This window comes from Polypterus senegalus, chromosome 4 (genome assembly GCF_016835505.1).
Source record: "Polypterus senegalus isolate Bchr_013 chromosome 4, ASM1683550v1, whole genome shotgun sequence".
NCBI lineage: Eukaryota > Metazoa > Chordata > Cladistia > Polypteriformes > Polypteridae > Polypterus > Polypterus senegalus.
The window spans coordinates 229,627,885-229,652,766 of NC_053157.1; the positions used below are offsets into that span (position 1 = coordinate 229,627,885).

The 24,882-nt window shown below is 40.4% G+C and overlaps 1 protein-coding gene across 2 annotated transcripts; it reads right to left on the reverse strand.

Moving 5' to 3' along the window:
- Nucleotides 1–13,272: 13,272 nt before the first annotated feature.
- On the reverse strand, nucleotides 13,273–22,892 carry LOC120528115 (zinc finger protein OZF-like). 2 transcript variants are annotated; one of them, XM_039752156.1, is made up of 2 exons: nucleotides 22,297–22,892; nucleotides 13,273–15,018 (listed from the first exon to the last, which is right to left on the reverse strand). In XM_039752156.1, exons 1-2 carry the CDS (start codon nucleotides 22,730–22,732, stop codon nucleotides 14,042–14,044), a joined length of 1,413 nt encoding a protein of 470 aa, XP_039608090.1. In that variant the 5' UTR covers nucleotides 22,733–22,892; the 3' UTR covers nucleotides 13,273–14,041. The 2 variants fall into 2 exon arrangements, with proteins under 2 accessions (XP_039608090.1, XP_039608089.1); XM_039752155.1 differs by having other exon boundaries at nucleotides 13,273–15,021.
- Between the last annotated feature and the right edge of the window lie 1,990 nt (nucleotides 22,893–24,882).

Below are 24,882 nucleotides of genomic sequence, written 5' to 3' on the forward strand. Positions count from 1 at the left end.
TATAATACGAGGGGGAGTCAAAAATGATCCGGACTCCAGTTATGGTTAAACTTCTGTTGACAGCACTGTCTTATCAGCACTTTCCGTACGAGGTCCCTGTCTCCCCAGTCACTGTTGTGCAGGTGCGAACGTGTCATGTCAGATCATTTGGTGCAAGAAACAATGGCTGCCCCACTTGTGATTTACACGGAAGAAAGAGCGACGTGCTGTGATTTGTTTTTTTTGTGGTCTGAGGGTATGCCTGGTGCCAATCTTTATCGAGGACTTTGTGCACAGTATGGAAAAAGTGTTTGATTGTGAAGAAGTGTGTATGAATGGACAGAGAAGTTCAAGGAAGGTCACACAAGTGTCAGCCATGAAGAAGGAGCTGGACGCCCGTCCACGACTGATGACAGCATTGAGCGTGCACGTGAAATGATTCTGTTGAATAGACGAGTGACAGTAGATGATGTGGCAAACCAGCCATGGCTCTGCCTATGCAATAATCCATGACAGACTTGACTGGCCCTACGAGGATGAAGATTTACGGCTGATGAAGAGGTGATGATGGCAGTGCATTCATGGCTCGCAGCTCAGCCCAAGACATTATTTTAATGAAGGAATAAGAAAGCGTATTGACAGATGGACAAAGTGTATTGAAAAGCAGGGAGATTATGTCGAAAAATGATGTATTTGTCTTTTCTGAAAGTTGATTAAAATAAATTCTACAGCCAAAGTGTGGATCATTTTCGACTCACCCTTGTAGAAGGAAAAAAAAGTGCAATCAATAGGTTGTATGTGACTTCTGTAAGGTGATGGGGTAGGTTATTTGATTTTTCATTTTTATACTTTTTTTTTTTTTTTTCTTTTCGTTATGTTTAATGTCCTAACAAACATTCCTCCACTCTTACCTGGTAAAATAAGCTTTTGCTTTATTTATTTGTTTAATAAAATCACATATAAGCTCAATACTCCTTTACATTTGTTAGCAGAAATTAGAAAATAGAAAATTCCATGTTTCCCCAACTCCACACATCATGTCACCACACATTCTCCGTGTTTTAGTCCATTACGTTCTCTATATTACAATAATCACTAAGAGACCGACTCATTATTATTATTATTATTCAGGTCAGAGCTTTTTTCCTCATCAGTGAGCTCACAGAACATATGTACAGTTGAGGCCAAAAGTCTCCATCTACCTGGACTAAAACCTTTCAAACTCCATGTTTCCCCAACTCCACACATCATGTCACCACACATTCTCCGTGTTTTAGTCCATTACGTTCTCTATATTACAATAATCACCTTGCCTTGCGCTGTATTCTTACTGGGACTGGCGCAAACACTGGAAGGATAGATGGATAGAATAATTAAACACATGATACGAAGATATTTCAATGTTCCTTATAAGTTTTGAAGAATCGCGTTCTAAGCTTACAGATGGCTTAACGTGTATTACAGGGATGATTGTGTGGTGATCGGTTACTTGGAGAAAGAAAAGAAAGGACAGGAATTGGGGGTAGTACGTTTGAAAGAGACAGTCCTGCTACAATAAAGAGTTTAATCGAAGGTCGTCATGAACAAACACTGTGCCACCATGTTCCCATGTTTAATAACGTGCTTTAACTCCTATCATCATGAAAATGATATCACGTATACATCTCAGTATTTCAATTATTCAGAGAGCTGTAATATCACGAATGTAATGGATTCTGTGTCCTGTCGGAGGAAGAGAAAGAACGGAAGCACGTAGTGTTTCACACACATTGAGCACATAGAAGAACAAATGCAAACCAAAGCATTTAACGTACTACTTTAGTTACAATGGGATTTGAGAAACTAGCAAATTAAACAATTTTAAGATGAAGTTAATGATGTTCTACTTTAATGACAAAATAAACTACGTGATTAAAGTGGAAATTTCAAGATTAAAGATGACATTTCGTGCTTTTTAAGACTGTGTGTCTTTTTTTTTTCTCTAATAAGCTTTCATATGAAACTCAGACTGTGGGCTATGACTCACCTTTTCACTGTGACTTTGATATCTGACAACTTCTTTTTTAATTCGGGCACTGTGCGACTTTGTGAACTTGAGCTTTCGAGTTTCTCCAACACACCATGTCACTCGATCATCTTTTGTTGTTTATACCACTGTTTAACTTAACAAGAGAAATAGTATGTTTTTCTTTGCCTCCACTTGGTATTCACTGAAATTCTTCTTTTTCCCTTGTGCTTTTGCCATTGCCTTTTCACAGAACGCTGAGCTTAAGAGCTATTTATATTGATTTGCATTTTCAAAGAGGCGTAATTCTGGGAGGAGTTGGGGTCGGGACAGTAGGCGCGTGCATAAGCGTTACTTTTCACACTGACCGGGATTTTTGGAGCGGAAGAATGTGGAAGTTGGAGAAAGCACAGATTCATGCAGCTGGGTTTTTTTGTGCGTACGAACTTTTCCGCTTTTGTCCGTATGCCATGTTTTAGTATGAATTCTACACACAGCGTTATGCATGAAGCCCCAGGTCTTTGTCCTGGTGGTCACCTTCAAACTTCAGTCTGGCTTTGTTATGTCCATCTTGGATTAGGGGCTTCTTCCTTATGTGACAGCCGTTAAGTCCACGGCGATGATATTTTAGTACCCGATGTGCCCAAAATGCTCACCAGTTATTTTGTTGTTACCTTGTGGTTTAGTTTAACCTTTCACAACAAAAATGTGTTCTTCCTCGGGTGTTCATTTTGTGCCTTCTTCCTGAAAAATAGAGTGTCTGTGAGGTCGCTAGATATTTGTGTTTGCATAAAAGTGTTTGTTACAAAGCTTGTGATACTTTCAGGTTGTTGGAAATTTCTCTTGAGGAGGAATCTGACTTATGAAGTTCTTAGGAAAGAGCTTGGCTAAGGTGGTTGGATTTTCCCAATGGCAGCAAGGCCCTGTCTGTCAAGATGGGCCTTACAGTAGACGACAGGTGCACTCCCAGTAAACTCCAGTAAGACAATCAGAGGCTTCTGAAAGTCAGGACATCAATTTCTAGAATCTTTCAGACTGGCTAAGCAGACCTTCAACTTGGTGGATGGAAACTTGCTACCTGCTGAAAATCTGAAATAGTAAGTGAATGTTTAAATCAGTGTGTCTCTTAGCTATTATGGTGACGTGACCAGTTGTGAAAATAAAGACAATACCCGAGTTGACTTAACACAGGAAATGTATGGTGACATAATGGTAATGTGTGGAGTTGGGAAACATTGAGATTCAAAGTCTTTAGCTGAGGTGTGTATAAATGTTTAGTGTCAACTGTACATTGGTCTAGATTAGAACTGTAGGCCTATATCATTACTAGCATTCAGAGCAGAAAAAAATTAAAAAAAACAAACTCAAGCATGGGAAAAAAACCCAAATCCAAGTAGCTCTCCACAGGTACTTACGAGTGTGTACTGTTACTGTAGTGGTCTCATTCCTTAGCACATAAGTCAGTTCTTCATACTGTAAGTGTTTTGTTTTACAGAGTGATCCACATGCTCACACCCACGTATTACTTTGGCTAAATGTGATACATGTCACTATAACTCACTCAAATAAGACCCCACCTGTCTGCATTCCGACTGTTTCTTGCCTTTTTTTTTTTCCGGAAGACCACTTTTAGTACACCTTGCTCTGTGGTCTTGCATAAAGGTAGGTTTGTGGTCCTTTACCCGAGCCCATCCTTCCTCTCTCATATATTTTCAAGGCCTCATGCCTCTCCATTCTCAACCCTTCTGCTTTTTATCTTTTTTGCTCTTCCCTCACTTGTTGTGATTGGACGGTGTGAAGTGAGTGATTTGCACCATCAGGTTGGAAAATTCAGATTTGGCTGTTACTAAGTGGATTGTCCACCTGTTGTTTCATGTACAGCTAAAACAGATCTTCTCTCTCTCTCTGACTGCTTTGCACCCACTTTTCAAGTTTTTAATGATGTTTGCATATTGTTTGTTACATTTGAGGCAGAGGTGGGGTAACTCGTGTGAATCGCTTCTTCTTAATGAGCTGAACCAGATGAACACTCGGATCAAATCTAAAATAACAAGTGGCTGGTCAGAGACCAGGCAGGTAGTTATGGTTCAGTTTATCCTGATCCTCCCTTATCCATCTCTGTCAAGTTAACAACCCCACTTATCAACAGAGAGATTTGTTTTTCTTTAGTGATATTAAAATAGCTAAAAGCACCTCACTGAGAGGCTTCAGAGTGTGAAAAGGGTTGAAAACAGAAGGCGTTACTGTAAAGTGTTCACTTGTACTGAACTTGTGGAATCTGAATCTCATTAAGTAATTCACATTTTAATTATTCATTACATATCTTGGTTGTGGTGAATGCAGTATCATATGGTGTGCTAAACACTTGAAACACTTAAACATGTGTGGCCACCATGGGGGGCTTTAGCTCCCCAAACACCTGACACAGACTAGCACTGGACACACCTTGTGAATTTCCCCTTGGGATTAATAAAGTATCTATCTATCTATCTATCTATCTATCTATCTATCTATCTATCTATCTATCTATCTATCTATCTATCTATCTATCTAGTGCTGCAAACACAAGGCTCTTTTTTATTTTGTTTTGTGGGGAACCTTCAAGTAAGTGTTTCAGACAGCGCCAAGCACAGTACTGCCAATGAGCACAACAGTGACACTCTGCCATCTTCTCCTTCTGCATTCCCCACTCCTCCTGGCAAGCATTGTCTCCTTCCTCCCAATTCTGGCTCCCGTGGCAGGCATCTCCTTTTATGTTACACCCGGAAGCACTTCTGTTGTTCTAAAGCACTAGCTTGGAAGTACTGCCAGGTGAGGTGAGTGCCCAAACAAAGTGAGGCTCCCCAGTCCCTGCAGCACCCCCTGGAGGCATCCATGGAACCCAACAGGGTGGAGTCCAAGAACTTCATTTCCCATGATGCCCCCTGAAAAACCATGGTAGGGTGCCATCTAGTAGTCTAGAGGAAACAATGTGCCGTGCATGCTGTCTTCCCCTGCACTTCTACATTGAGGGCCTCTCTCACATATGATACTTTCCTTACCAGGCCAGTCCCAATTATTTTCTTAACATGGTATTTTATCACTTTGAAATGTGTCTTGCTAAATTACAAAGTACAACCTCAATTGTAAAACAGTTTGGGACAGAGTCAGTCAGTCAGTCATTTTCCAACCCGCTATATCCTAACACAGGGTCACAGGGGTCTGCTGGAGCCAATCCCAGCCAACACAGGGCGCAAGGCAGGAACAAATCCCGAGCAAGGCGCTAGCCCACTGCAGACAACACACACACCAAGTACACACTAGGGACAGAGTGTAAAATGCTAATAAAAACGCAAAGGAGGGATTTTCAAATTACTTTGACTTGTATTCAAACACGGTCTAAAGACCAGGGGCCTCATATATAACCCTGTGTGTAGAATTCCCACTAAACCATGGCGTACGGACAAAAGTGTAAATGTGTGTACACACAAGAAAATTCAGATGCACAAAACCGTGTGTAAGCCAACTTCCACATACTTCTGCTCCATAAATCCCAGTCAGTCTGAAACATTGTAAAGTTCATCTTAAAATCGATATTTAATTTACTAGAGTTTCTCAGATCCCATTGCAAGTAAAGTAGCATGTTAAAAGTTTTGTATTCTATATGTTCTTCTATATGCTATGATGTGTGTGGATCACTACATGCTTCTTAAATGGGCTTTCACTTTCGTAGACGGGAGCACGTTGGCACTGATCTCCACACAGAATACATTACATTCATGATACCACAGCTCCCTGAACATTTTAGAATACTAAGATGTATACATAATAATATTTTCATTAAAAAATGCATTGAACCATGTGTTAAACATGGGGGCATGATGGCACAGTGGTAGCGATGAGCTTGCACCCTGGTCCAGAGATTGTTCCTGCCTCCTGCAAGATGCTTGCTGGGACGTGCGTGACCCTTGATGAAATTTGTTGCAGCAGTACTGTTTCTGTAAAATGTACCAACCCTCAATTACTTTCCTACAGTTTTCTTTCATAACGTAACCACTCACCGCACAATAAGCTCTGTAATATATGTAAAACCAGCTGAAAGCTTGAATGCTGATTCTTCAAAACTTTTAAGGAAAATCTTTGTTATACATGTTTAATTATTCCCTCCATCCAGGTTCGCGATAGTCCCAACAAGCATACAGCATGAGGCAGAAACAATCCCTGAACGGGACGCCATCTCATCGCTGCTACCGCTGCACCATCACGCCCCCACATATTTAATTATTAACAGTATACATGGCCTGGGTGAGATGGGTAACCAATGATATTTTTGGCCCATCGTAATCATCAAGTCCTGTATATATCCCCTAGTCAACGTAACTGAGTGCTGGTAATGTTTTGTGCTGAATTGATGACTTTCTTATGAGTATTCTTGTTAGCCACAGAGCAGCCAGCATACCATAGCAGGATGCCATGGGTGAGCATGCTTTCCACAGTACAGCAATGGAAGGACACCAGCAGCTGCTTCGACAGGCTAGCCTTCCTCCGCATCCTTAAGATGGAAAGCCACTTCTGTGCCTTCTTCACCAGAGAAGTTGTGTTACAGACCATGTTAGGTCCTGGGAGATGCGTGTGCCAAGGAATTTAAAGCTAGGCACTCTCTGCACTATGTATAGAGGAGCAGGTTCCTCTTCCTGTCTTTTGAAGGTGATAATCAGCTCCTTTGTGTTGGAGGTGTTGAGTCACAAGTTGTTAATGACATTTTGCTGACCTCATCCCTCTAGGGAAACTTATCACCGTTACATATCAGACCTGCCACAGTGGTGTCATCTGCAAACTTGATAACTGTATTTGTGCTATGTATTGGTGCACAATCATGGGTATACAGTATAAGGAATAAAGAAGAGGACTCAGCACGCAGCCCTGTTGTGCTCCAGACTAACAGTCTGTCGTCAGTTTCTTAAAAAGTCCTTGAACCATTTAAATGTGTGCAGATTGACAACCAGGTTGAGCAGTTTGGTCACCATGCTGGTAGGGATGATTGTGTTAAAAGCAGAAGTCTAATCAACAAATCATGACTTGGATACCCATGCTAAGGTAAGTTTCCTTCAGACTTCAGACATTTATGGCTTGTTGTCTGCGTTCAGCGATCTCCTCATCCTCCTTGACAGTTGATGGCTTTGCAACTTTTTTTTTTTAATGAAAAGGTGTCTGTCTTCAGCAGTCAATTCTTATCACCCACTACCGTCCAGCATGCTCCCTCCTGAACACACCACAGCATTCTCCTCTTTCTCTCCTTTCCCCACTGTGGATGTTTCCGGGGTCATCTCTAGTCACCCCCACTACCTGTCCACTTGATTCCATCCCCATTACATCTCATCCAGGCTACACCCCCCCTTACTCTTTTCTGCAGTTACACATTTCATCAACACCACACTCAGCACAGGCACTTTTCCTTCATTGTGCAAACATCCATCCATTATCCAACCCACTATATCCTAACTACAGGGTCACGGGGGTCTGCTGGAACTAATCCCAGCCAACACAGGGAGCAAGGCAGTAAACAAACCCCGGGCAGAGAACCAGCACACTGCAGATTGTGCAAACAAGCTCTAGTAACTCCTATCCTCAAAAATCCCACTCTTGACCAACCTGAAGCATAGAATTACAGACCAGCCTCACCCTTCTCCTTTCTATCCAAAACACTGGAACATGCCGATTCTAACCAAGTCCCTTCCTTTCTTCTACAAAATAGACTGCTTGATCTTCAATCAGTCAGCATTCAAGAAGGGCCACTCCATGGAGATGGCTGAATTCACCTTTTTTGATACATTACAGCAGGCCAAAACTACTGTTATCAGTGCTCATCTTGGTAGATTTCTCCTCTTCCATTGACATGATCAACCACCATATCCTCTTTCACATCCTCTCTGGTACTGCCATCAATGGGACTGCCCTCAGATGGTTGATGTCCTATCTGTTGGACAGATCCTACCATATGTCCTGTCCTGAAGAGATATCAAGGGTGCACCAGGTGAGCATGGAGTTCCCCCAAGGATTGGTGCTTGGTCCTCTCCTCTTCATTAGGCCCCATCATACAGTCCCATGATATCTCTTATTGAAGATAAGCTCTACCTGTCATTCCCTTCATAGAACCCCACAAAATCAGCTAGTATCTCTGCTGCTTCTGTTTCACTGGTTTGGCACATGCTATGTAGGACCCTGTCCAGAATGAATGAAAATGTCAATGAAATTCTGTTTTGCAACTAACTAGTGCTTAGGAAAGGTTGTAAGAGTGTGTCATATCCTGGGAATTTCTGCCATTCACCACAAGATGATGCCGGATTTGTCACTTTCTTGCACAGTTGTAGAGTCAGGCAAATGCGGTATATATATATATATATATATATATATATATATATATATATATATATATATATATATATATATATATATAAAAGAGATAAAAGAGAACACTTAATCATCACGTTCTGACACTGAGCCAGTGAAGCTTCAGGGATATCAGTCTGCTTTGGTGCAAATGAAAGTAACAACAACTGGAGAGGCAACAGAAGGACACCCCCAAAAAGGGAATGACAGTTGCTTTCTCCTCATCCTTCCTTCCATCCATTGTCCAACCCACTATATCCTAACTACAGGGTCACGGGAGTCTGCTGGAGCCAACCCCAGACAACATAGGATGCAAGGCAGGAAACAAACCCCACCCATCATGGTGCAGACACACACACATACACCAAGCACACAGTAGGGACGATTTAGGATCACCAATGCACCTAATCTGCATGTCTTTGGACTGTGGGAGGAAACCCATGCAGACACGGGAAAAACATGCAAACTCCATGCAGAGTGGACCCGGGAAGCGAACCCGGGTCTCCTAACTGTGAGGCAGCAGCGCTACCCACTGCACCCCCCACCCTTTTTTAACACTTTATTGAATTAATTAAAAACAAGTAACATTCCATACAAGTATATCAACTTGACAAAAATAAGTTCATATCTACCCCCGGGGCTTTTCCTTTCTAATCAAGCTGGGATCGTCAACAGGAAAGCATTACAATCCAACAATGATTATGCCTTAAAATATGACCTTTTCTCTTAAGCTTTGTGTATTTTTGCTATGAAGTTGCTTGAAATGCCTTTATCATAGTGAATATTAAAATAACACCTTCATCCTTTAAGCGAGAGCAAACTGGGTCGCAAAACTAGCCTGGGCATCCTTCAGTGAGTGAGGTGACGAGGTCGACGCACTCTGCAAATTTTTCATTTTCATTTTCTTAACATTTTTGATGAGTACGCGGCTCGCTACTTGCTATGAGCCTATGATATGAACTCCACTCGATAATCAAACTGCTTATTTATAATGAAATAAATTTCAACCGAGGTTATAATGAAAACCTCACATGATTGAAATGTTCTATTAACTTAACGATAAATGTTCCATCATATGAAAAATTCCTATTCTGTGCTTTATAACTTTATTTCATCATACTAATATTTGCAGCTGAAAACCACTAATTATTGCTCACGGCGAAGACCAGAGAACAATAAAATGCATAATACATGATCTAAACTAATTATTAGTAGTGAATAATTAAAAAATTTCAATAATGTACATGCTAACCGAAGGTATTGAAACAGAAATCGGCAAAAGGCAGTTTTGACCAAATTCTTCGCTGCAACGTTGTGTACTGACAAATAAAACAACTTGATGACGTAATACGGTATATTATATAGGACTAAATAAACCGGACAGATAATGTTTAGTAGTTTAGAAATTAATTTTAATGTCAAACAGTAACCAGTACATAACATTTATTTCATGAAACGGCCGGCCCATGACCAAATGCCCTAATGGCCAGTCTTTCCCTGCTTTTAAGCAATCGGCACATGCTAGGTGCACATCGCACCAGGGTTCAAATTCATCTCTTACACCGCGCAATACAGAAAGACTGAACAAGTACGGCTTTCACGGAAGGGTGATTCTTTCTCTTCAGAAAGAATATGGCAGCAGAGCTTCGGTTTACAAATTGCATCTGAACAAACCATAGCAATTCTGAAACAATGTCCTTTGGACTGACGAGACCAAGGAGGAGATGTTTGGTCATCAAACACTGAAAACTACAAACACCTCATACCAACTGTCAAGCATTTGCGCTAGCTTTCCAGTAATAAGCACTGGTCGTCTTCTGCAGCGGAATAATTGAAAGTGTTTTGGCATACGGTATTGCTGCACGGCTTGGGAATGTCACACAGAATGAAAAATCCCAATGGCTGTGTTTTATTAGAACAGAATGTGACGCTATAGCCTTACCGGGACGCTAAAACAGTATAGTACAGTATAGTGCTGGACAGCAAGATCCTTAATAAGCTTTTGGTATGAACCGCAATGAGCAATATGCCAGCGAGTTTACAAGAGAAGAAAATAGTTAACAAGGTTTTTGGACTTACCGTCAGGTGTTTTTCCCCCCAGATGTTCCGCTATTTGTTTCGGGTACAAGCCTAGCACATAATATTCCACATTTACCGACCGGTGTTTTAAAGGTGGCGCCGAAGCAAAAAATAGTTACGGGTGCCTGGGAAGGTCGAAAGACTGCTATAGGGGAGTCCATTTTGGATTAGTACTGTAGATGTACCGTAATGTTTCGTTTGTATTTTAGTAACCTCGAAGTTAGTAAAATATAAAGTTGTTATTTTGTTATGTAGTGTTTCATTATGTGTATTTTGTTGTCAGATATTTTGATTTTTGCTCGAAGTGTATGATTTCCCCAATAGGCCCGAAATGGTATCTCCCTATGTTTAGGCTATCTGACCAGGGAAATTGAGAAGCCTTTATAAGTACAACTGTGACCGCAAGAGGGGGAACGACCGTTCGGAGAGGTTTAAGAAGAAGGGTTTGGTTGTGCGAGGTCGCCAGTCTAAGAGGTGCCTGGTGGCTGAACTGTTGGATGATGTTAAGGAGTGGGTTAGGCTCCTGAGAACCAAAGCATTTGTGATTGGGACTGAAACAGAATCTAGTTTTATTTTAAGGTTGCTGATTCCCTTATATGGAATAAAAGTGACTGCATATATATCAGGGTAAGAGCCGCTGTGTTTTACATATTCTATATTTTTCTTCTTTGCATTTTCATAATTAGATTTGTTTTGTCACGAGATTATATATATATATATATATATATATATATATATATATATATATATATATATATACCATTTAAATATGCAACTTTAAATATTTTTTTTTGTCTATCGTGGAATAATAAAATAACTTTAGTAAACGCCTTGTGACACAGAATTTCTATCAAATGAATATGTGGGCATCAGTCACTGTAGGAGCAACGTCCATGCTATTCTTAAGGACTCTGATTACTCAAGCAAAAGTCTGTTTACCTGGCGAGTCATAAACCAGAAATCCTCAATCCCTGAAAGAGCAGGTTTAGCAATGGCTTAATCCCCAGGAACGGCATGCCTGATTGCCAAAGATATCCCGAATGGCATTTCATACTGCATGTCTGTACCTGGAGGAGATATTGGGACAGCTTAGCTATTGGCTGAACAAACGGGTGACAAATGGACTGAATGGACTCCTCTCATTTGTCACAATTCTTATTTAGGTATACCTGCCACAGCCTCCTTGGCAATCCAAATGCATGCCATTTTCATCTTTCACTCTGTGAAGTCTGTTACCTCATCACCTTTAATCTGTCTTTAAATTTATTTACACTGCCTTAACTGTCCTAATTTCTGTGCAATCTGTATATAATCTGTACTATGTATTATCTGTAGGTTTTAACAAATATAGAGTAGCTTCTGTGCAACAAGCTTATAGTCTGAGTAACTATGATTTAGTTATTTAGTGTGGAGCACAGCGGGTTCAACTTACATATGATTTGTATGGCTGTAGCACATGTAGAATTAATCAACTGTCCTTGCAGAGAAAAATCATTTAGGGTTTCCAATTGTGCAATAAAGATTCTGATTCTTGATTTACATCCACCAGACCTGAGAATATTGCAGTCGCCAAGACAACCATGGACTCCATTTTGGACCATAATACTCATGAGACAAATGCTTAAGCGGGAATGAAATTAAATCATGCAACTGGACAATGAACCCAAACAGATCAGAATCTGAATGGCTAAAAAAGAAAAAAAAATGACAAGGTATCACTCAAGCTACAGTCTGTTTACCTGGCAAGTCTTAGGTGTCGTAGACCAGAAAGCCTCAAGCCCTGAAGGAGCAGGTTTAGAAATGGCTTAAACCCCAGGAATGGCCTGCCTGATTGCCAAGGATATCCTAAGTGGCATTTCATACTGCAAATCTGCATGGTCCAGCTTCTCCAACTGAGAGCCTGTGGTAGTTTCTGAAGAGAGCGGACGTCCTCAAGTGTCAGTGAACTGAAGCAATGTTGTAAAGATGGGTGGACCAAAATATCCCAAAGAAAACAAACAATGTGGCACACTGATAAACTCTTACAGAAAAGGTTTACTTCAAGTTATTGCTGCTAAAGGGTCTTTGACACGTTAATTAATTATACAGTGCACTTTTTTTCCCCCACATGGTTGTGAGTTAAACTCTCTGATCAATAAAATCACAGAACTGAAGGTCATTTCCCATGACTGTACTTCACATTGAACTGGAATTCACCTTGGTGTTTCTCAAAACCACCAACCATCCAACACTGACACCACTAATCTGCTTTTTGGTTAATGGCACTTCACATATTCCAATATTTCTACAGTGCAACAACACTGTGCACCCCATCCTTAAGATTCTTTTTTTTGTGTCTACTAATAACCTACAAAGCCTTAAATAACCTTGCGCCAAACTACATCAGTGACTTTCTCCATCACTAATGTGCCTGCCTGCCCACTAAGGTCCTCTGATTCTGGCAATCTTGTTGTACCCCACACTAATCTACACTCCACGGGTGACAGCAGGGCCTTCAGCTGTATAGTGCCCAGACTCTGGAATGACCTACCGAAATTAATCAGATCAGCTGACTCCATGAATTCTTTTAAAAAAACAACTTAAAACTCATCTGTTCAGGAAGGCTTTTAGCTCTACCTGACTTTATTACCCTTCTCTCAGTTTACCTCTCTGTCAAGATGCTCATGTAACCTGTGTGTGTGTGTGTGTGTGTGTGTGTGTGCGAGACCATCAATTATGTTGTCTGTTAGGCTTTTCTCTGAATTCACTGTCTTAATCTTCTTTATTTATTTATCTGGTTTGTACAATGCTATATACTGTATACCCTACCGTTCTTTCTTAAATTCTGTAAGTGTCTTGGGAAAGGCGCAATATAAATAAAATGTTATTATCATTTTCTGACTTCTTAAACTATAAAAACAATTTCATTTCTTTCATTCCATGTGTGAATCTTTTCAACCGCACTGCTTCACACTCGTTACTTTTGGCTCTGCATGTGGAGTAGTCAGGCTCCATTTGACTCTAATTATTTAAATCACTCCACCGGCTGAGTATGTGGGTATTTTTCTGGAAGCAGATTCATTTTCTGTGGTGTTGTTTTTATTCCTGTCTTGGTGTCTGACAGTGTGCAGATCACTGTTCTGAGCAATCAAAGTCAGCCTCTCTCCTCTTGTTGTTTATTAATCCCTCCATATGTCAGCTCTTGGCCAGTAGGAGCCTGATATTCAAGACCAGAACAATTTTTTAAGTTGCCACTTGCATCTTCTTTTTTGCTGCTTTCTTAATTATCATTACCTCCTTCTGCTCAGAGGTTGAAGGCCATCATGTCTGCATTTCTCCAGTTTCAGCCTACAAAGTGTCGTCCTTTCTTGATTCTGATCATTGGTGCTTTGTGAAAGTTCCAATATTGTAAATTCATGAAGTAATCATGGAATGCTCAAAGGGTACATTTTGTGTATGTTCTACATACACATTTATTTTTTCCCTCCTGTTTTGAAGTGTGTGTGCATTGCTTAATGGTTAGATTCTTTATGTTTTACTTTTACACAAAGGTGTTAGGAAACACTTGCATTACCTCCCACGGTCTCTCTACTTGGTTTCTGTGTTCACATGAGCAGTTGTGTGTAAGAATCACTTGCTAGACTCTAAAGAGCTGTGAGTATTCTCTTCATTGTGGATACCAAGGTGTTTCTTAAGAGTACCTCTCCTCAAAAATCCCTTGCCACACTGAGAACAGGAATATGGCTTCTCTCTGGTGTGAGTTTTCATATGTCGCTTGAGATCACTTGTTGTTGAGAACCGTTTGCCACATTCAGAACAGCGGCAAGGTTTCTCTCCAGTGTGAATCCGTGTGTGTCTCTGAAAACTGCTTCTTTGAGAGAATTGCTTGCCACAATCGGAACACCAATAGGGCTTCTCTCCGGTGTGAGTCCTTGCATGCCTCTTAAGGTCACTTGAATGGGAAAATTGCTTGCCACATTCGGAACAAGAATATGGCTTCTCCCCTGTGTGAATTCTTCTGTGCAAATGAAGATTGGTCCTGTTGGAAAATTGTATTCCACATTCAGAACAGCAATGCGGTTTCTCTCCCGTATGAGTTCTCGTATGTAGCTGAAGCCCACTTCTGTTGGAGAATCGCTTGCCACACTCAGAACAAGAATACGGCTTCTCTCCGGTGTGAATTTTTCTGTGTTCCTTATAATTACTTGTACACAAGAATCGTTTGCCACATTCAGTACAGCAATATGGTCTCTCCCCGGTGTGAATTCTTTCATGCCTCTTTAAGTGATTTGAGTGCAAAAAGCATTTACCACATTCTGAACAGCAATGAGGTTTCTCTCCTTTATGAAAATTTTTGTGTTGACGAAGTCCTTGTCTGGTTAAGTATCCTTTGCCACACTCCAAACAGGAATAAGGCTTATCCCCAGTATGGATGCTGGAGTGAAGAAAAAGACTGTTGCTGTGAGAAAATTGTTCACCGCATTCAGGACAGCAATATGGCTTTTCTCCAAGGTGAATCCTCTGGTGCACCTGAAAGATCTGTTCATCTTTGAATTGCTTGCTGCATTGTGGACATTGATAAAAGGAGCTGCCAGAATCTTGTAGACCTGCTTTAAAATAGGAGAACAAAATGTAAAATTTAATGAATTAAATAACATTAGAAGGATTAGACAAAAAGCAGCCACTCACATATATAAGATTATGAAAAACACTTCACGTTTTTTGATAATTACAGTGAGAAACAAAATACTGGGACGATGAGATTTTTTTTTCTTATTTATAAAATATATATTGTAAGTAAAAAGATTAATGGGGGACTAAAGTTCAGAACCCATACTATGTCATTGTCACAGTACGTTTTGCTTCTTATTGTGCCTAGTAATGCAAGTCTTCAACAGGTGTGAAAGAACATAAAATTATGACTTTTAATAAGAAAGAAATGCTTGAAATATCCAAACTTATCTGTAAATGAGGCAATAATGTTTCACTTAGTAAGAATGATTCTAATTATGTAAAAATGTCTCAACATAAATAAAAATATTTTTAACACATATTTAGTGTGAGGAAGGTGAGTGGAATGGTGAAGATGCAAGGAGTAGAGTTGGTGAAGGTGGATGAGTTTAAATACTTTGGATCAACAGTACAGAGTAATGGGGATTGTGGAAGAGAGGTGAAGAAGAGAGTGCAGGCGGGGTGGAATGGGTGGAGAAGAGTGTCAGGAGTGATTTGTGACAGACGGGTATCAGCAAGAGTGAAAGGGAAGGTCTACAGGACGGTAGTGAGACCAGCTATGTTATATGGGCTGGAGATGGTGGCACTGACCAAAAAGCAGGAGACAGAGCTGGAGGTGGCAGAGTTAAGGATGTTGAGATTTGCATTGGGTGTGACGAGGATGAACAGGGTTAGAAATGAGGACATTAGAGGGTCAGCTCAAGTTGGACAGTTTGGAGACATAGAGGTGAGATTGCGTTGGTTTGGACAAGTGCAGAGGAGAGATTAAGGGTATATTGGGAGAAGGGTGCTAAGGATAGAGCTGCCAGGGAAGAGGAACAGAGGAAGGCCTAAGAGAAGGTTTATGGAGAATATGCAGGTGATGTATGTATATGTAGAGGAGAGGAAGATATGAAACAAGATGATCCGCTGTGGCAACCCCTAATGGGAGCAGACGAAAGAAGAAGATTGAGTGTGGAAAGCCTAGATCTTGAAATAAGAAATATATTTTTGTATACATCTCATTACAAATGCTAAAAGGCTTTTTAAAAATCTTTTTCTTTTTTTGGAATTGGACATTAATATTCAAGTCATATATCCCAAGATCAGTTATACTGAGTAAAGTAAAACAACCCTGCATGTCCCTGTGTCGACATAGATTTCTCTGTGGGCTTCCCACAGCCCAAAGACATGCAGGTAACTCGAATTAGTGCTGCAGAATATGCCGCATTGTTTGATTGTTTGTGTATTCACCCTAAAAATGGGTGGACACTCTGTCCAGGGGTTGTTCCTGCCTAACACCAAGTGATTGCTAAGACAGGCTCCAGGTGCCCTTCAACACTGCCCTGGGTAAGTGGGTTAACCTCCTTAGTGTCAGTCTCAAGCATCACTCGGGCAACTGTACAGATACATCTCATGTAAGCGTTACACCTGAGGATTACTCGGGCTGGAAAACAGCCAACAGCGTTAGTGCTGAGCGTTGCTCGGGAAACAATATGGGCGTGTCTTGCATAAGCGACAGTCCCAACTGTTACCCAGGCAACAAGACAGACACGTTTTCTCCTAGCCTTATAATGGCGCCTCGTAAGAATTATTTTTCAGCAGCCCAGGTTTTGCACGTTCTTGACAGTGATATGAGTGAATCTGAAATGGACAGTGAAATTGAAAGTGATTGTAATGAATCCAAAAGTGACACTCATGTCAATTACATATGTGCAGTGAGCTGTTCAAAAGCTGATCAGTCTGGAAAGAAAATCTGCAAGGAATCGTGTATTGTCCTGACTGTGACGCTGGAATGCGTATTTCATTGTGGTTCAAGATATACCACACAAACCACAGTGTATATGGTATTAACATTATTTTTATCATCATTATTCATAATTAATATTATTTGTATCGTTATACTTTCTATAATTCTGACTTTGTACTTTTAATGTGAAAAGATGAATGGGGGACTAAAGCACAAAACCCATAGTAAGTCATTGCCACAGTACTTTTTGCTTGTTATTGTGTCTGCAAGTCTTCAAGAGGTGTGAAAGAACACAAAAATATGACTTTTAATTAAAAAATAAATGCCTGAAATATCCAAACTTATCTGCAAATGAGGCAAAAAAGTTTTACTTGTAAGACTGCTTGTACAGAAACTAAGTAAAAACATCTAGACATAAGAAATAAAAATATTAAATAAAGTTTTGCAGGTTTTACAGTAGTAAGATGAGATTTAATAAATTTTTCATTTTTCAAGCCAAAAAATGCAACGATTTTTTTAACATTTTTTTTGAGAAAAAATTTAATGCTAAGAAGGGTACAGACATGGTGCTCAATGACAGATGAAATAGATCTCACATGGCAAACGATTAGCAACATATTCGTTCATAATATGAAACTTGTTGAGTTATAATCTCTGGCATTCTCTTTATAGCAAGGGGTTGCCAGACAAAAAAGACAACACCAGGATGGTACAAGGCAGAGGAAGATGAAGAGAGAGACACACACTGACATGTAGAAGTGTCTTGCACATGCCAGGATGAGACCTATCGGCTCCACTAAGGAGTTGTATGAACTGTAGCTTGGCTATATCCCCAAAAACACAAAGCAGATGAGGGTCTCGGCATATGAAGTCACTGTGCACTGGAGAGATTCGGAAGGACTGGAAAATGGCAAATATCATCCCATTATATAACAATGGTGACAGGGCAGATCCAAGCAACTATAGGCCAGTAAGATTAACATGCATCACAGGAAAATTAATGGAAGGAATTATTAAGGATAGGATTAAGCAACAACTGGCAAGGACAGGAGTTATTCTGAACAGTTAGCATGGGCTTAGAGTGGGAGGCCGTGTTTCACTAACAAGGAATTCTGTGTGAGAAACCTCATCAGAATTGGCTGATGTTAAGAGTGGTGTTCCTCAGGGGTCAGTGCTAGGGCTGCTGCTATTATTAATATATATATAAATGATTTAGATAAGATTATAAGTAACAAGCTGGTTAAATTTGCAGATGATTCAAGACAAGTGAATTAGCAGATAATTTGGTATCTGTTATATCATCACAGAAGGACTTGGACAGCAGACAGGCTTGGGCAGATTTGTGGCAGATGAAATTTGATGTCAGTAAATGTAAAGAATTACACACAGGAAGTAAAAATGTGAGGTTTGATTACACAATGGGCGGCCGGAAAATCGAGAGTACACCTCATGAGAAGAATTTAGGAGTCATAATGGACTCTAAGCTATCGACTGGCAGACAATATTCAGAGGCCATTTAGAAGGCTAACAGAATGTCAGGTTATATAGCACCTTGATGTGTGGAGTACAAGTCACAGCAGGTTCTGCTCAACCTTTATAATGCACTGGTGAGGCCTCATCTTGAGTACTGTGTGCAGTTTTGGTCTCCAGGCTACAAAAAGGACATAACAGCACTAGAAAAGGTCCAGAGAAGGGCAACTAGGCTGATTCAGTGTCTACAGGGTATGAGTTATGAGGAAAGATTAAAAGAGGTGAGCCTTTGCAGTTTAAGTAAAAGAGAAGACCTGACTGAAGTGTTTAAAATGATGAAGGGAATTAGTACAGTGCATCGAGACGGTGACTTTAAAATGAGTTCATCAAGAACACAGAGACACAGTTGGAAACGTGTTAAGGGTAAATTTTGCACAAACATTAGGAACTTTTTCTTTACACAAAGAACAATAGACACCTGGAATAAGCTACCAAGTAGTGTGGTAAACAGGAGGACTTTAGGGACTTTCAAAACTCGCCTTGATGTTTTTTTGGAAAAAATACAGGTGTAAGTGGATAGGACTGGTGAGCTTTGGTGGGCTGAATGGCCTGTTCTCGTCTAGAGTGTTCTATTGTTCTAATGACAGAGAGAGAGAGAGAGAAGCAGCTCCTGGGGACACTAGAGACCAGCTGACCCAGCAGTTGCCAGGGTGGTCTGACCTTCCTCCAGGACAGGAGTGTCAAAGTCAGATCCAGGAGGGCTGCAGGTTTCTGTTCCAATTTCTGAATCAGCCACTAATTGGCACAGCTATATCAAAAGAAGATTCTTCCACTAATGCTAATTGACTTGCTTTTTTATGACTTAGTATCCTTAATTGCTTCTTTTTAATTTTTTGCCAGCAGCCAAACAGTAAACAGGTAAAAGGCAAAGCCTTTGAGAATTTTGAATACCTAGATGAGGTCCCCACACAATCTCCTCTGCTCGAGACTGAACAGGTTTAATTCCCTGGGTTTGTCACAATAGGTCAAATCCTTCATTCCCATGATGCACTTGGTTGCTCTCCTTTGCTGCTGCTATGTCTTTTTTGCGATATAGTGACCAGAACTGCACACAATACTACAGATGTGATTTTAAAAGTGCATTTTATAGTTTCAGCATAACATCATATTTTACAGTTTTTTTGTTGGGCTGAATGGCTTGTTGTCATCGAGATTGTTCTAATGTATCAGGAAGCTTATTCCAATGCCCATATAATTAAGAATAACATTCAAAGTGCAAAAAGATTTATTTTTCTTCACCCGTGGGGCACGTCTTCCCCGTGTCCAACAGGCAGTACACAGTCCCCAAAACACACACAAGCAAAGCACCAACAAAAATAGCAAATCTTCCTTCACCACCACTCCTCCCGGCAAGCGTTGTCCTTCCTCCTTACGATTCTGGCTCCCAGAGTGGTGGCTGCTGGCTTCTTTTATAGCCTACCCGGAAGTGCTTTAGGTGATAATTGACCTAATTAAGGCTTCACTTCCGGGTGGGGCTGCATTACAGCCCACACGGGCTCAGGAAGCTTTGCAGCTCCCCCTGGCAGTAGCCACGGAGCCAAATAGAGATGAGCTCCAGTGTAACACAACTGTAGCCCCGATGCAACCCAGGGGGGCTGTCACCAAGTGTTCTGGGGGACATAGTGTGCATCTCATGGCTTCTCCCATAGATCCAGTGTCAAAGGGGCGTCCCAGCTGGGCATGAGTTCTGCCACAATACTTATACATGCTATATGATGTAAATGCAGAATATATATATATATATATATATATATATATATATATATATATATATATATATATATATACAGTGGAAGATTGGGGTTTCCCAGGTTTTGCCAGGCTAATACAGTGGAGCACTTCAAAAAACTGCTGAAAACACATTATTTTAACATGGCCTTCTCATAACCTCACTGTAATTTAATCCTGATACTCTGTATATCCAACTCATTATAATAACTATTCATGCTGGCTCTAAAATCTATACTAACCCCTACTTTCTCTTCTGTTTCTTTTTCCGGTGTATTTTTGGTGGTGGCGCATCTACTCAAAGCACCGTGATGTTCCAACAATGATGGATGGATTAAAAGCCAGAAGTCTGTATGACCATCATCATCAAGAGCATCCATGAGAACCCTAACTACAAAGAGGACTGTTTCATTTATGTTAGGTAGAATGCCCAGAGAGGACTGGGTGGTCTCGTGGCCTGGAACCCCTGCAGATTTTTTTTTTTTCCTTTTTCTTAGGCCGTCTGGAGTTTTTTTATGTTTTTTCTGTCCTCCCTGGCCATCGGACCTTACCCTTTTTCTATGTTAACTAATGCGGTCTTATTTTAATTTCTTATTTTGTCTTTCATTTTTCTTCATTATGTAAAGCACTTTGAGCTACATTTTTATGAAAATGTGCTATATAAATAAATGTTGTTGTTGTTGTATTTGTTTAGTAAAAAAACATTACTGAATTTAGTAAATTACTCTGTCATAACATACATGTAAAGCATAACTAAAAAAAATTGAAAGAGAAAAGTCTGATCTTTATTCTGATGGGTAGAACTTGAATACTGAGTGAAGGATGACAAAGTTATAGCCATTTAAATTGAAGTATCAGAAAACATCAAAAAATGAGGCAGAGTATAAAGGGTTAAGAAAAGTGAATTTAAAGAAAATGTGTAGCCACTAAGGACCTCTGGGATCCAAGTTTGATGATTCTGACTAAATCCAGGAAGGAAATGTTAGAGGTGACTGCTAATAATGCAAAATTGCACAATAAAGGAACATATGGGGCCATCCTGGAAATTCTGGAGCTCCCTTAGAGATAAAGTCCTTTAAGGCAAACAAAAGGCTTTGGGATGATGGGGCACAAGGGGAAACTAGAGGGAGTTCTAAGCAGATGGCCCTGGAGCAAATGAAAGCTTCTTCAACTGCAGAGTTCAGCTGCACACAAGTGGCAGATTGAAGAGAGACCAGAGTCTGGAGAAAGTGACAGGAGTTCAAAATAGGAGTTCTTTCCTACAGTATTGTGGTAAACAATTGAGCAAGCCACCCAAATGATAGTGAGCAGTTACAACCTGTTAAGGGAAGGCATAAGAGCTGTCACAAAGACTCTACTTGTCACCTTGACCTTAGTTGGGAGCATGCACCGATTTGCTGCACCCACCACATGGATTGGGACCCAAATGCAGCCGTGCAATGGGTATAACCTCAGCACCACAAACTGTTATAATAATAAACATCCCTCGAGTCATCCATCCTACTAGACGGCATTGATCAGCCACCTTTTATTTGGTATTCCTTCATCTTTATGGTCAGAGTGGTGGCTCCGAGGCTAAGGATCTGACCTGGTATCCGGAAGGTTGCCGGTTTGAATCCCCATCACTGCCAAAAAAGATCCTATTCTGCTCCAGGGGCGCTGTACAATGGCTGACCCTGTGTTCTGACCCAAAGGGGTATGCAAAAACTAACAAATTCCTAATACGAGAAAATTGAATAAGGCGAAATAAAGAACAAAAAATAAATAAAAAAAAACTTATAGTCATGAAGGCCGTTACAAAATTTCACTGCACAATGCACACTCAACAATTAACATAAGCTTGAAAAGTACTGGAAAAACAAAGCAGAAAAGAGTATACAAGAGCCATACCGATTTTACTCTGCCAGTACCTCCACCACCTCTTGGTCTACCATTGCTTACAGATCTTAAAGACTTTCCAACCTCATCTGCTTTTCTGGTTGGCTGCAGCCTCCTCATTTACTGCCAGTGAGCTGCACCCCAACTGAGAGGACACTTAATGCAGGTAAGCTGGCAGGTTAGGTTGTCTAGGATGACCAAATGTGGGTACCTTTTGCAATGGGATGCCACCCCCATCCCAGAGATGGTATCTGTGTATCTTACACTGCATGCAGCATATACCACTTACATGTGCCAGAGTGCTTTGTTGAGGACTGTTGTCCCTTCTTTTCACTAGTATGAAATATCTTCTTTGTTACTTTGCCCTTTGACTCGAGCGATGGTGGCTTCAACTGAACGGAATGCTGGCAAGATGAGAATTTTTCCCTCTTAGCAGACCTTAAATGGGTCATCTCAGTTTTTAGTGCTGTAAGTGCCTGCAATCCCAAGTCACTGTCTGATGACACGTGTTCCTTTAAAACCTTTACCATTTCATTCTTCTGCACTTCAGGACTAACTGGGACAGGCTCAGAATCCTCTATTTTAATGCTGACGGATACGTGATCAGGAAACTCCTCCTTGAAACCAGGAGACTGCTCCTCACAATCCTCCAGTTTATTCCAGGCATCTTCTTGTATAATGTGGGCCGACTCCTCCTCACAGTCTTCTTTCTTGATGCAGGCCATTCTGTGTTTGATTTCCGCTTTGGGGGATACCAGTCTGCTGCCTCGTTCCCCCTTTCTTCTAAGTATCCCTCTTTACCGTGCACAGTTTTGGTCAGGACACTGACAAACATTTCATTATAGGAATGGTTTCACTGGCTAGGCAGATTCTCTTTGATTCCTGTGAAAATAATAGATTAGAATTCCATTATCAAAATGACAAAAAACATTTAGCTTGTAACCAAATAGAATTTTAATGGAAATCGCGTTTTGGCAAGTAAAAAAATAATTCATTAAAGTCAATACTCTCAACCACCAGAACCACCACTTTTGTAAATGTTAATGTTCTATGGCAGTGAAAGGCATCCTTTTTCGAGTTGAGGCGCACTAACTCCAAAAATGTTCTTTTGCGGCACACCTGAGGGACTGCCCATAAATAAAGTCGTGACGATACAATCTATGGACAAATCGGCGATAAAAACAGTTAAGTTTGAAAGACATTTTATTGATAAAGGAATCAAAGGATAAATCTTAAATTTAATTAATGTGAACATTGAGATTGTTTTTCCACATATGAAATTGATCCGAGGATCAGTTTTCAAAAGACAGACGCGCATTTCCTTATCGATCATTTGAAGTCTCTCGCGTTTCTTAGACTTCATTTCCGTAAGTGTTCCGTTATCCGTTTTTCCAACATAAAATATATTTTTTTCAACATTATCTTTTTAAACAACCAAAAGTTCAAAAACACTAACAATTTTAAATAATTTTACAAATGTTTTCGTGGTGCCCGTAGAAAATTCCATGGCGCACGGTTGCACGACAATGTTCTATGGGGATCAGTTTCAGTACTTTCATGAAGTGACTGCCTGTTTTACATGAGATAGATAGATAGATAGATAGATAGATAGATAGATAGATAGATACTTTATTAATCCCAAGGGGAAATTCACAAGTTTGATAATAATATTAATATCAATAAAAACAATATTAAGCAAATAGACAAATCTTTATGAAAACATAACAGTTCACATTATCTTTTTTACGTGTGTATGTTCATTCTGGGTGTCATGGGGGTGCAGTGGTAATGCTGGTGCTGCGCAGTACGGAGACTGTGGTTTACAACCTGCATAGAGTTTGCATGTTCTCCTCATGTCTGCATAACTTTCCTCCTGCAGTCCACAGGTGAACTGGCAAAGCTAAAATGGCCGTATGTGTGTGTTTGCATTGCAATGGACTGGCGGCCTGTCCAGGGTTTGCTCCTGCCTTGCAGCCTATGGCAGCTGGGATAGGCTCTGGCACCCCCCCACCAGCAGCCCTGGTCTAGAGTAAGCAGATTAAACAAAATGACACGACATGTTCATTCTATTAATTTATATTTTGTAATAAATCTGTTATGGTGATCATGACACTGTGTAATGATATTAGTAAATTCAAATACAGACTGATCCATTAATATTAGCCATTCTAAAACGCTATCATCATTTGAAAAACAAATTCCAATGCTCTTTACAAAACACTCAGTATTGGTATCGGTATCAGAAATCTGTCACATAAAAGACTTTTATCAGTATCGATTTCAAAAATAGTGATATTTCCCATCCCTAATTTCTACACAATTCAGCACTTGGTGACCTCGCTCTACAAGTTTGTGTGGTCCACCACTTCATGGCTGAAAAGTTGTTGCTCCTCAATTAAGAGCACTCATAGTAGACCAGGGCAGATCTAGCAAAACTGAAATTTAAGTACTGACTTGTGACAAAGCCAACATTACCTACCAGTGCCACGTTCCAAGTCACTATCCTGTTCAGTGTGACCCAATAGAGACGGCACGGCATTGTGCTGATCTGACAGACCCGTTTAACAATGGAGCACCTGAGCTCAGTCATTTGAAGGGCAATGTGCATACTTTTGGCAATAGGTACATGTAATTTTGCAAATATTAAGCTTTTTTGTTCCAATTTCATACACTACTATTTTTACATTTACAATAATTCATTAGAAAAGCATTTGATATATATTAAAAGTAAGAAACACAGCACTGTGGTATAGCGGGTCCACAGCTCAAATTGACAAGGCCAGTTTGAAATAGATAATCTCCGCTTAAAGAGGGGACTTGGTAGTGTGAATGGAGCAGTTCCCGGGCGCATCTGTGATTGAAGCCGGGAGCAGCT

Coding starts and splice junctions, on each gene's coding strand:
- LOC120528115 (XM_039752155.1), bottom strand. CDS start 22,732: ATGGCCTGCATCAAGAAAGAAGACTGTGAGGAGGAGTCGGCCCACATT. Junction 15,022..22,296: donor AACAAAGCACTCTGGCACAT/GTAAGTGGTATA, acceptor CCTATTTTAAAG/CAGGTCTACAAGATTCTGGC.